This window comes from Thermobia domestica, chromosome 1 (genome assembly GCF_964235325.1).
Source record: "Thermobia domestica chromosome 1, izTheDome1.hap1.1, whole genome shotgun sequence".
In the NCBI taxonomy this organism is placed as follows: Eukaryota; Metazoa; Arthropoda; class Insecta; order Zygentoma; family Lepismatidae; genus Thermobia; species Thermobia domestica.
Window position 1 is genome coordinate 268416037 of NC_137454.1, and position 13303 is coordinate 268429339.

A 13303-nucleotide genomic window follows, 5' to 3' on the forward strand; every position below is an offset into this window, starting at 1 on the left:
TCGAGTAGCAGTTCTTCTTACAGAATAGCATTACTTTCTATTGCCTAAAATTTAAGCCTAATTTACTTTGATGTAATATGTCTATTAATTTGTTTTATGAACACGTTATTGATTACTTTGACGAATGATGTATGTTGTTGATATAGATTCTATTACACGTTCTTTCATAAATACTATAGAAAGTATCAAGGCTATTTATTATCTTGCATGAAAATTGACTGGTGTATGCGCAGTACACAGAGAAGGCGAAGAAGGAAATGCTAACAGACTGTTAGAATGTTTCGCTAGCAAGCAATAGATCTCAACCGGGAGGCGCGCTTCCTCTTTCTGGGGAGGCGTGAAGGGCTTACGAAGTCCCTTCGTTTTCTTATATCTCTTGAATGATTATATACAATATCCAGCGACATCTTCTACACATTTGGAAGTGATAAATCGTAGTATAAATTAACCGTCCTCCACACACGGTGCTTGTTGATTTTCCAAGATTAAAAATTGAAATAATTTTTATTTCAATAGAATATACAAGTTTCAATAAGAGGGCCTACAACCCCTCAACCTCATGACTCTTCGATACGTCACTGCCAGAACTGTAACTTTCAAGTTAGAATCGAATAATATAGACATGTGACCTACTAAATATATTTTTGGATCATTATACGTTTTCAGAAATATCCACTATTACAATGTCAGTAAATGTTAAGTAATTTGTTGTAAATCTTTGTACTTTCATTTTCCCTCTTTCTTCTGAACTAAGCCTGAAAGGTGTAACAAGAGGAGGTTAATAATTCGAAATATTAATATATTTTAGTAATGTATTGCCTCACTTTACTTTAGGCCTATGTTTTGTACGGAAGGATAGGTCTTCTTAGGAAACTTCTGGTTGCTTTATTTTTTAACCAATACAAAACATTGGTTTCATTGCTGTGAAGTATAAGGAACAGCTTAAATGTATTTTACTGTTGTTATTGCTTAAAGAATTATCAGTTTAAAGTTTGTCCAAGTTCTCACTAATCAACTGGACTCATGAAAAATGATACTTTATATTGGCAGTACTATACTATACGAAGAATAAAGAATGTAAATTACACTACATTGTTCTTGAATTCGAACTCAGCTATTAAAGAAATGACAATAAACAAAATGAGCTTTATTCATTCGAATTAAAATAATACTTGTATCTAGAAATTAAACAACCAAAAGGGAAAACATCATTAAAAAGACAAGAATACTTTTATCCAAGATGTGAATTAAAGTAATTAATGAACTGAAATGAAAGTAATAATGGGCATGATATAGAGTAAAAAAAGACATAAGTGCGTTCTTAGAAACGTTCTAAGTAAATTTATAAATACTTATTGAAGATATACTACTCTTCCTTTACGTTTTAACGAACTAATAAGTAAACAAACAAAAGAAATGAATGAAGAACGACTGTCTTGCTCTTCTAAAAAAATATAACAAATAAATGAAAAATAAATGTTTACACAAAAATAACACACTAGTACTTCATGTAGCCACCTTAAAAGTCAATAACTTCTTAATCTGGAGGGAATACTAGATACAAGTCTCGAGCAATATGACGGTGTGTCAGGTAAGTGTTGCCACAGTTCCGTAACTTGATTTTGAAGAAACGTTTTGCCTCTGTCGTCACTTCTCTCTTTCCATTCTTGCACCATCTAGGCCCACAAATGTTTAATTAGGTTCAAGTCTGGGGATAGAGGGGTACACTCTATACAAATTAACTCCGGTTGTTCACTTAGCCACTCTCGTGTTTGCCGGGAAGTGCAAACAACACTGTTGTCATGCATAAATATATATTCTTCCTGTTCGGGGAAGTTTCTTTCTAAGGACGGTAACAATGTATTTTCGAAGATATTAACGTAAACAGTGCTGTTCATTCTCTCGGGCACTGCAACCAAATCTACAGGACCAGCAGCCATCATATATCCACAAAAGTGTGCTAATATTCGTTCTGAACAAGAAGTACTGATATTTTGTTCAGCATCCCTGGTTCCGCGTGGTCTATACAATATAACTCTGCGTTGCTGGTTAGACTTAAAAACTTTCTCGTCGGTCCAAATGACTAAGTCTCAATATGACAGAGGTTGGGTTGTGTTCTTCTGTGCCCATTCCATTCGTCTGGTCTTTTGCGTTTCAGTCAGAAGAGTCTTCCTAGCGGGTCTTGAACAGTGGAGATCAGTCCCCAATAATCTTCTTATTGTTTCGTGAGAACAATTATATTCCATGGCTTTGTCCAAAAGGATCGACGCGTGGCGTAGAGGTTTGTTGATTGCTTCTGTAACTAACGTTTGCTCTTGAGCTGCAGTTGTCGCTTTAGGCCTTTCACTTCTTGACCGAGACCTGAACCATTCACCACATTCTTTATGTTTCTGAATCCATTTCTTGGCTGTTTTCTTGTCACAGCCCATATTCCTAGCGATGTGAGGCAGAGTTTGTCCCACTGTTGCTCGGTCTACGATTTCTTCTCGCAGAGCAACAGACAGTTCTCCACAGCTCTTAGAGCGAGGCATTTTGACAATCTGTTAGAAATTTGAATTCTGACTTGTATGAGTAATGTCGGTAAAGTGTATCTTTCTGTTTCTACTGCACATACACCAGTGAATTTTTATGAAAGCTCATAAATAATCCTGATAATTGCTTAATATTTATGAACTAATACGTAATAGAGCCTATATAAACAATACATATCATTCGTCAAAGTAAACAATACAGTTAACACAAAACAATTTCAATAGACGTATTGCACCAGGCCAAAATAGGCTTAAACTTCAGGTAATACAAAGTAAATTTCATACTGTAATGAAAGGTGTAACATGAAACACGCTTACTACAATCGTAACTGCTTACATAGTCGAGTGGATGCCCTCCCCGCTGATCTAGTGGCTTGCACTTGCCACTTTGTTGTACGGGCTCCCGGGTTCGATTCCCAGTGGGAGAGCCTTTGAAATTTTAACTTTCCTCGATGTTTCTGTGCTCATGTCCCTGTCGTTTTAGGTTACTGGTAAAGCAAATTAAACAAGCAAAAAGCGAATAAAATTAAGTAGTAACTAGTAATAAGTAGATAAAAAGTGGATTAAGACATTCGACTGTAGATTTTCGAGGCATCACTCAAGGGTAGTTCGAATCTCACCAGACTACAATTTTCGTTTTACCTCTTCTTGACGTTTCTATTTGCGTTCCTGTCGGAATCGATTAAATATAATTTCGTAATACGCTAAAATATACGTAATATTTCGAATTCTTAACCTCTGAATATTACATTTTTTAATCTTAGTTGGGAAGAAGGAGGAAAAATGAAAGTACAAAGATTTACAATAAATTACTTAACACTTACTGACATTGTAACAGTGGATATTTCTGAGAACGTATAGTGAACCAAAAATATATTTAGTAGGTCACATGTTTATATTATTCTATTCTACTTGAAAGTTACAGTTCAGGCAGTGACGTATCGAAGAGTCATGGGATTAAAGTGTTGTAAGCCCTCTTATTGAAACTTGTATATTCTATTGAAATAAAAATTATATCAATTTTTAATCTTGGAAAATCAACAAGCACCGTGTGTGGAGGACGGTTAATTTATGCTACGTTTTATCACTTCCAAATGTGTAGAAGATGTGGCTGGATATTGTATATAATAATTCAAGAGATACAACGAAACGAAGGGACTTTGTAAACCCTTCACGTCTCCCCAGAAGGAGGAAGCGCGCCTCCAAGTTGAGAACTACTGCTTGCGAGGGAAACATTCTAACAATCTATTAGCATTTCCTTCTTCGCCTTCTCCCTGTACTGCGCATGCACCAGTCAACTTTCATGAAAGATAATACATAGCCTTGATACTTTCTATAGAATTTATGAAAGAATGTGTAATAGAATCTATATCAACAACATACATCATTCGTCAAAGTAATCAATAACGTGTTCATAAAACAAACTAATGGACATATTACATCAAAGTAAATTAGGCTTAAATTTTAACCAATAGAAAATACATGCTATTCTGTAAGAAGAACTGCTACTCGAAGCCTTTGCTACAATCACTAGTTGCTACCATGGCCAAGTGGTCTAAGGCGATCCTTTTTGTATAACACCCTGCAAGCTTACTTCGAGTCCCCGGAGAGTCCAACGAATTTTTTCTCTCCCTTTTTACGAGGTCTAGATGTTTCTGTCTGTGTTCCTGTCGGATTCGAATTTCGAATAGAATTTCAAATAGAATTTCGAATAGAGACCAATATGTATGATAAATGATAATTTATTTGTGAGTCTCCACTCGTCTAATATACGCTTTCGAGAGTTTTATTTTGAAAGTGTATATATATGGAATAGTGAAAATAGAAAAGTAAAAAATATTCTTATAAAGATTGGTTAATTAATTGGAGTTGAGCATGGCTTTCAGGTCAGGATTATATAGAGATGAGTTACTTTCAAGTGCAATGCGAAAAAAATTGAGTTTTAATCAAACACAAAATTGTAACTTACAGGATAACTTTAACGTGATTAGTATTATATTTTTTATGTTTTTATTATAATTCTTTATAAGTTATGATAGTAGTATTTCAAAATGTAGAAAGAGAAAGAAGTGTAATATTATATTTTGTTACGAAAAGCTTTTAAGCTATGATAATTTCAGAGAGTAATCTGAATAAGAATTTGAGACTCTTCTCAAGCTAAGAAATTTCTGCCTTCGGGACCATACCTTAGATCATTCTTAATGTGGATTACCAGTGAGTAAACCCGCCAACCCTATTAAAAATTCCCCCGAGGATAAATTTCTCAAATCACCATTGTTTAGAGTTAGCTTTTCGTTACAAATCAGAGGAAAATAATGGGATAATAATGGGAAAACGTACTTTATATTTTGTTTTCAGCTATGGATTTTAGATTTGCAATTGATATATTGTTCCGTCTTAGCCGAATTTGAAACAAAAGAAGTTTCCAATGAGTTACTCAAAGAAATGTTTTCCGCCTCCAAATGAAAATAGAAAGACACTTAGAAAAACTTATTATCGGGTTTTAACACACAAACATATGATTGATAGAGTATCGACCTAAACCCCTCGACCTTTTTGCATCCTTTTGCAGGCTTTCTTTTAATTTTTGTGAAAGAAGTTTACTGTTCCATACTCGCTTTTGTTTACTGCGATACCACTATGAGTTCTCAGTGAATATTTGAACGTCACAGCTCTTGCAATGTATAAAAGTGTTTGTAGAATAAATCACGTTCAATTTTACGTCTTAATAACATACGTAAATCAGGTTGAATTCATGAAATGATTGAGGTTGGAATGAGCGTAAATGTTTTCATACTTAGGAGTCTGGATATGCAAACCCGCTTAAGGTAGGGATTTATTTCTGTGAAATTTGGACATGGCGAATAAATACGAGTGAGCTTGGAAATGTGAAAGTTTATCTGAATTTGTTTTAGAATCACTTCAAAATACAACTTTATATATTTAAAAAAAAGCCATCTCTATTTTGAAAAAATAATTTTACTGTACTCAGGGTTGAACCGCCGCCCTCCGGTTCTAGAACTTTAACAGCACTATTAAGCACGCTTCACCATAGAGGCAACTCTTGAAAATGCGTTGTGATATAGCTAAAGAATCGCTCCAAGTGCAGGTTTACACTTGGAGTTTTAAATAGCCAGTTTCTTTCTGTAATTTCAACTGAAGATATTGACTGATTTCCCATATTGGAACTTTGCGTGAAGTGTGAATTATATGCTCATTTCAAAAATGCACTATTTTCTGTTCTTTCAATTTTACGTATTTTTGAGTATTCCTAAGACCTGTTGTGTGCAGCGATTTCCACACAGTTACGCGTTATACTAACCCCCGGAGGCATAATATGTTAAACATAGGCAGCATTCTGCTGTTATCATAGTAGAGTCACTTGTAAAGGCACACCTAGTATTAGTTTTTTTTTGTTCTTGTGTTGACCTTGAAGGACCAACAAATGCCTTTCGTGAAGCTACAAGTTTCCTTTAATCCGCGAAGTTAATATATAGTAGAAGTGACCTATGCCTATACATTATTATCCCGAGAAAATAGAAAGACTTATAATGGTTTTACCTGAACAACCACAGCGTCTGTTTAATGGATTCCATATTTTCCGTTAAAGCTCTAGTTAGAGCGGAAGTTGTTAAAACTTGAACGACGTTTATCGACATTGAAAGCAAATGATAGCAAAAAGAAAGAAGCATATTTATTCACAAACAATTCAGTGTCTTAAGATAACATAAAATGACAATCCACAACGCACTACTAAACCGAAAGTGATTCAAAGTTACTATTACTTCCGGTTGTAATACCTATTTCTATAGAGCAAACATGGTAGGAGATACGAGATATATTTTTTAAATTGATTTAGCTTTCCAAGAATAGGTTCCTTCGAGTCCATTAAGTATATGTTCAATCCAAAACATGTTCAAATTAAACATTTCTGGTTTAAAAGGTTATCACTAATGGTAGACAGAAATGGTAATAGATAGTGACAAACGGTATTTGCAATGGATACAACCTCTCAATTGTATATATATCATCACAGCTTGCAGCACCATATCAAAAGTAGGAGTGGTTGAATTGACTAATACATCTGGTTTCAGATTTTCACAGAGCATCAACTGTAAAAGATGTCGAGGAGTTTTCTTTCGATCGATTTAATGTCCCAAGGATAGGTTCTATCCTTACCTTAACCTTCTATTTATAGTGTAAGTGCTTCAAATTAACGATTTCTGGTTTCAGCACTTCTCTCCATATAAGAAAAGTGTAAGGGTAATGGTTTTGAATGGAAATTTTTAAGGTTTACGTTCCACAGTTATGCCGGTTAGGCTAAAGGAGAAAGGTGGTGATGAGAAATGAATGAAATGGTGGAATGAAGAAAGTGCGAGGGAACAGGAGAACAACGAGAAAACCCACTACACGGCGTTTGTCCACCACAAAGTCGAAACGGCGGGAGCTGGGATCGAACCAGGGACCCCAAGCACCGGAGGTGAACGCTCTACCACTGAGCCAACGCGCCCCCCAAAATGAAAATTATTCATGCTTGTGATACCTATATATATGGAGAGAGAGAGCGAGAGAGAGAGAGAGAGAGAGAGAGAGAGAGAGAGAGAGAATAAATATGGTTGTATTTTTCATAGGGCCGCGGTGGCGTAGTGGTAGAGCGTTCACCTCTGGTGCATGGGGTCCTTGGTTCGATCCCAGCTTGCACAAAGTCAGATTTGTGGTGAAGAAATACCGTGTGCGTTCGTTTCTTCAGGATTCTCCTGTTTCCTCCTACCTACATCGTTGCACAATTTTCATTCATTTCTCATCATCACCGTCTCCTTTACCTAGCCGAAATAGCATGGGACGTCAAACTTAATTTAATTTCATTTGATTGAAAAAAATTACTATAATTCATAACCTGCATCTTTATAAAGCAAATTCAACAATCCATATGGATGTGTAATGCTTAAAATTGAATTAAATCGCAATTGCAGTAATCTGCAATATTTTAGGTTTCTCATTTATTTACATCAAATGTTTAGTTATTTGATACTTTATAGCAAGAATATTAACTGCTATGTAAGACACAATTATATAACTGTGGCGTGGGAGACCCTGGTTTGATTTCCAACGGGAGCTCATGTGTTTCGGTTTCTGTTAATCAGTAGGTCCCGTCTCATATAGCCTCGCTGCTGAAAAGGACGCTAAACTCAAAATCAACTCAACTCAATAATTATCTATACAATGAATTTAATAATAAGGAGGGAGACCTTGAAGGAGGGAGGCCGAATAAAGAGGGAGACCTTAAAATTTAAAACGTAGGGTCAGCGTGAGTCAGAGGTCACGGTGGGTGGTGTGTCACAGTGAGTCACGTCCTGTTGACCCACGACCCACTGACCTACTAACAAATCTTGACCCATTTGACCCACTCCATATCTGGACTGTACACACAGGTAAAGCAGACATATATGTAACCTGACCTTACTTGGCCTTCACTAATTTAAGATAATCTACAAATAATGAAAGAAAGCAATTTCAATCGCAAAAATATAGAAATGTATTTTCAACACAACAGAAAAAAAACATACCGGCACAGATTTGAACCCGGATTTCCCCACTCAGCAAGCAGACGTCTTACCGACTTAGCCACGGCATACCTTCCGACTTCTGGTTTTGAAACTTTTTTTACACTGCGTGTGTTACGTAAAAACGCTACGAGATGTCCTTACTGTTGTGTTAACACGCGTTCCGTAAATTTACGAAGTCGCTCTTTTAATCCTCAATCAATTCGACGTATATATATATAGATAGATTGATTGATAGATAGATAGAAAGATAGATAGATAGATAGATAGATAGATAGATAGATAGATAGATAGATAGATAGATAGATAGATAGATAGATAGATAGATAGATACATACATACATACATACATACATACATACATACATAGATATGTTGGTGCACCAGTATGCTCCCAAGAGTACAGATTAATTCATTCTTGATTTTAATCTAGAGAACAAATGCTTTTTATGAAAGCAAGGGGACTGCTACCCATAGGTGGCTAAGTGAGGTAAATAAAATTTAAACTTCAAATGGAACTGGGGTGGCTCACCGACAATGGCTGATTTAACACGTTTGATAACAGCGCGGGTAATAGCTGATTTATAAACGCATTAGATAGAGCCTGTGTACGTAAGTGGATACCGCGTGAGACTGTTATTCTAAGGGTCTGGGGTTCGAGTCTCGATCTAGACTGAATTAAAAATTTTTCATGGAATCAAACACTATAAATGATGTTCGCGTTTGATACTGAAAGAGATTTATCCTATGAAGGGAGAAAAACCAAGACGGGGGCAGGGGGAAAGACGGACACTGTTTATCCTTAAGTGTTAATATTTAATTTATTCCCATGTCTTTTGCTCTTTCCTTTCCCTCTTTCCTTCTTTTCTCATTTTGTTTAGCTTTCCGTTGGTTTCTGCATGAAACGTATTATTCTTTTCTTTTTCTTTGTATTAATTCCTATATCGTTGAACTTAATGTGAATGGAATTTCTGCAGATTTATCTCGTGGTTGTTTCTCTAAGTGATGCTCTCAGATAGTAATACTTTTTCCTCCAAATGGAGGAATATCCTGGCATGTTATGTTTTCGGGCATGTATTTGCTGGCATGTTGGTTGTCCAACTATCAGACATAGAGTGAAACTATTCTGCTACTGGAAAAAGCTATCATTTCTTATGTATCCAATTTCCACTTATTACTGTCGCTGACTGTACATGTTGGTACACCCCTAAATCCATTTGAAGCTGCTCGAAGAACTGGAGTGAAAACGAATTCAACTAAAGTAAGTACAAATTATATACTGTATTTCCATAACATATTTCAAGCAGTTCGCCTTAATCCGAAACAACGTTAATTCAAATAACGCGCTAGACCAAACGAGCTTCAGTCGTCACCAGTCGATATTTTTTTATGAAACAGCTAACGGAACTTTTCGTAAGAATAAAATATATCAGGCCAGAAGGCCAGAAAAAATGATACAACACTCCGAAGTAGCTCAGTCGCTAGAGCGCTCGCATCGCATAGGGAGATCGTAGGTTCGAATCCCGCTGCCGACCATTCTGACTGCCGGGATTTCAGGGTTTTCCTCAGTCTTACCACGCAAATGCCGAAATGGTACTTAGTAAATAGGCACTGGCCGATTCCTTCCCAAATCCTTTCCTTCGTTGTTGTTATTGTTAAATGTCCCGTGTTGAGCCGTATCGAGTGGTCGTTAAATAAATAAATGACGTTTTAATATTTATTAAAAAGTACTGTACTGGACTTGAACCTAAACCTATATTCGTTTTAACTGTATTTGTGACATTTGTGACTGTATTTGTATTTGTGACTGCCCCTTGGGCGTCTTGGTAATACAAACAATTCGATAATACGAATAGTTAAGACTTAAGAGTTAGAGTAATTAATATTCGGATTAACGCGACCCTCCTGTATGCGAATTTTTTGAAGAAAGAAAAAAACAGACCTTTACCAAAACATCTTTTCGTTGCAAAGACTGCACAAAACCCAGAAACTTTTTTGCTTGCAATTTTAATGAAATCTTGTTGGCCTTAGTGTTTACCTTTAACACTAATGTAGTCAAAGGGACAAAATAGTATGCAAACCAATAGAATTTTCTTATCTTATTTGTAGGAACATGATGTACCAGCAGAAGCATTGGTGCCCTCTCTTGAGACATTTTCAAGGCCTTTAACGCAAGATAAATTTGAAATAGTAGAAAAAAATACAGGATACTGTTCCATTAAATGTGAAAGAAGTTAGTGGGAATTCTGAAGCTCTGTTGTCAACGGAAAGCGTAGAAATTGACAGTGTAGTGTTGTCCAGTTTTAGTGCAGACCCTAGCGATCTTGGTTCGTCTCTAACAAGTCAAACAAAAGAAATGTTAAAACAAGATGAAGATAATTCTTCTACTCAAAAATCTAACGAAACCGAATGTAGTTGGGTGGAGTGTGCTAGTCAAATCTCAGCGCTCCTCAGTAACTTCGAGGAATGTAAATTAACAGTATCTAAGATAGAAAATGAAGATTCTCCAAATCGCATCTTGTTCCTTCTGGAGAACATACAACTTATGACAACTATACGGGACAAATGTGCTGAATGTATATAAAGTGCAAACCAGGCTCTTGAACACATATCAAATGAAGTGAAGATTCTACCAAATGAAGAACTGAATGATCTTGTAGAGCATGATCCAGATAAAAGAAAGAAGATTACGACAGACAACCAAAGAAACCATCTAATAGCTCTTGGCCCGCATCAGCCAGTGTTAACGCGGTTTCCAGTAAATGAAAGTGTAAGTAAAACGAAGCAATCGCGTTTCAGTCCTAAATGGTATAAAGAGTATCCTCATATTGAATACAGCATTGAGAAAGACGCAGCATTTTGTTTCGTTTGCAGTCTTTTTCCAAAGGGTGTTGGCAGAGAATGTGCTGATGAAACTTGGGTTCGACTAGGTGTAAGGCAGTGGCATAGAATGAAAAGCATTGGAAAGTCTAAAGACGGCAAATTGGCACAACACTTTTCTTCGAAAGCACACAAAGCAGCACTTCAAGACTATTGCAATTTTGTTTCAAAGACAACTCATGTTGACATTCTATTGAGTAAAACAAAACGAAAGGAGATAATTAGACAGGAAGAGGAGAATGTTTACAACACACAGGCTTTAAAAATTTTAATGGACATCGCTCGTACTTTAGGAAGACAAGGTTTGGCATTTTGTGGTGGGGGCGATGACTGCAATGGAAACTTTCAGCAACTCGTTCAGCTTATGTCTAGGCATTGCAGCGTAATGAAAAAGTGGCTTTATGATCGGAATTTGCGTCCATATCATGTGTCTTACTTGGGAGGGAAATCACAGAATGAATTCATAGAACTACTTGCAACAGAAACAAGAAAAAAATATTGATGAAATAAAAAAGGCGGAAATTTGTTCAGTTATGGCAGATTCGACGCCTGACACTTCTAATAAAGACCGTCTTTCTGTTGTTGTTCCTTATGTTGATAAAGAGGGTAAGGCTAAGGAGTGACTTCTTGAAGTTGTTGAACTTCCAGACAAGACTGGTGAGGGAATTGCAGAAACAATTTATGATGTTCTTGTAAGGAATGAATTAGATTTGAACCATATAGCATTTCAGTGTTACGATTGTGCCAGCGCAATGTCAGGAGAAAACAAAGGAGCACAGAGAAAGTTATCTGAAATTGTAGGGCGCGAAATCCCTTACTTGCCTTGTCAGGCACACAGAGCTAACAAGTTTCTGAAACATAGTTGTCATGCAAGTGCTATTATTGGTGAGTTCTTTAGTGTCCTTGAAAATGTGTACGTATTTTTTACATCAAGTACAAAACTTTTTAATTTCTTAAGTAGAGAACTATCCAAATCTGAAGTAGCACTTCATTTGCGTAGGCTTTCAAAGACCCGTTGGACAGGGGCCGCCTAAACAATCAGAGCTCTCTGGGCATCACTTAATGAAGTCGTGAAGGTTCTAAATACAATGTCTACGTCTTGTCAGTTTGATAATAACACAAAATCTGCAGCGCTTAGTCTGAGAAAGAAGTTGTTGTGTTTTGACTTCATTGTTTCAATAATGTTTATGAAAAATATTATGTATAAGGTTAGGATTTTAATACAGAAACTTGAAGAGAAGGAACTAAACATTCTTGAGGCATTTGTTATCATTGAAAGCATCATAAGATCATTGGAAGATATCAGGAATGACAGTGAAGGAATGAAGAATCTGATTCTGAGTGCCATTTCGTTTGCAGACGCTTTGGGTGTTGATGCTGAAATTGACTTCAACCGTCATCATCGTCGTCGTGTAGCGCCTAAACGTCTGGATGACAACGCGGAGTCGCAAGTTCATCATACTCTGGAGTCTTTTTATTCAAAGGAGTTTATAGCAGTGTTAGATACGCTTCTTATCTTGTCCAAGGAAAATCTGAAGAAGTGCGTAGAAATAGTCAAACCTCTTTTCTCAATTTTCAGTGCATTCATCAAGAGAGATAATATCAATATTAGCCATGTTGAAGGAGCAGTTTCTTTATATCCAGCAGCAGCTTCAAAGTTTGATTCTTTCGCAGTGCTATCCGAGTTGGAAATTCTCAGTGATCAGTGCGTGAGTGAAGTATCATTATCAGGTGTAATGGGTACAGCTGAAACTATGAAAAATATGCTACCCCTGGCAAACAACATTTGTCGTCTTGCTATTACAGCCCCAGTGTCAGTTGCGTCTAATGAGAGAGCGTTCAGCAAATTGAAGCTAGTTAAAAACTATATACGTACGACAATGACAGACATTAGACTAGATTACCTCATGATACTGTGTAGCAAGAAAGATGTTGTAGATAGTCTTAATATAAGCCAGATTGTTCACAGATGGGCACTTCTTAAACATCGCCGTGTCCAGATAGATTCAGAGTAAATTTTTGTTGGTTCACGTGAATTTCTTTAAACAAAACGTATTTCTTTCTAAAATGTAAGATATACTTCGGTATGTAAATTCTTGTTATTTTCAAGAATTTGAGTAAAAGTGTAACTTCTTCCTCTTTAAAAATATGTGAAATTTATTTTTGAGAGTAGAAGTATGTTATTGTTATTATTAGGTCTAATTTATATAGTGCACGAGTTAAAGAAACAAGATTTCACTTTTTTAATTGTAACTCGTTGTATTCAAATATAATGGATATGTGATGTTCATTTATGTAAAAATTTCATGTTGGCAAAAAATGAATACT

At 36.2% G+C, this 13303-nt stretch overlaps 2 protein-coding genes across 2 annotated transcripts; both read left to right on the forward strand.

Annotated features, from left to right (window-relative positions):
- Nucleotides 1–2574: 2574 nt before the first annotated feature.
- Nucleotides 2575–11477, forward strand: LOC145679634 (uncharacterized). Its single transcript, XM_081750210.1, has 2 exons — nucleotides 2575–2580; nucleotides 10692–11477. The coding sequence occupies exons 1-2, from the start codon at nucleotides 2575–2577 to the stop codon at nucleotides 11475–11477; spliced, it is 792 nt and encodes a 263-aa protein (XP_081606336.1).
- Nucleotides 11478–12063: 586 nt separating this feature from the next.
- Nucleotides 12064–12990, forward strand: LOC145679638 (uncharacterized). The gene has a single exon (XM_081750213.1). It carries the CDS (start codon nucleotides 12064–12066, stop codon nucleotides 12988–12990), a length of 927 nt encoding a protein of 308 aa, XP_081606339.1.
- The last annotated feature ends 313 nt before the right edge of the window (nucleotides 12991–13303 follow it).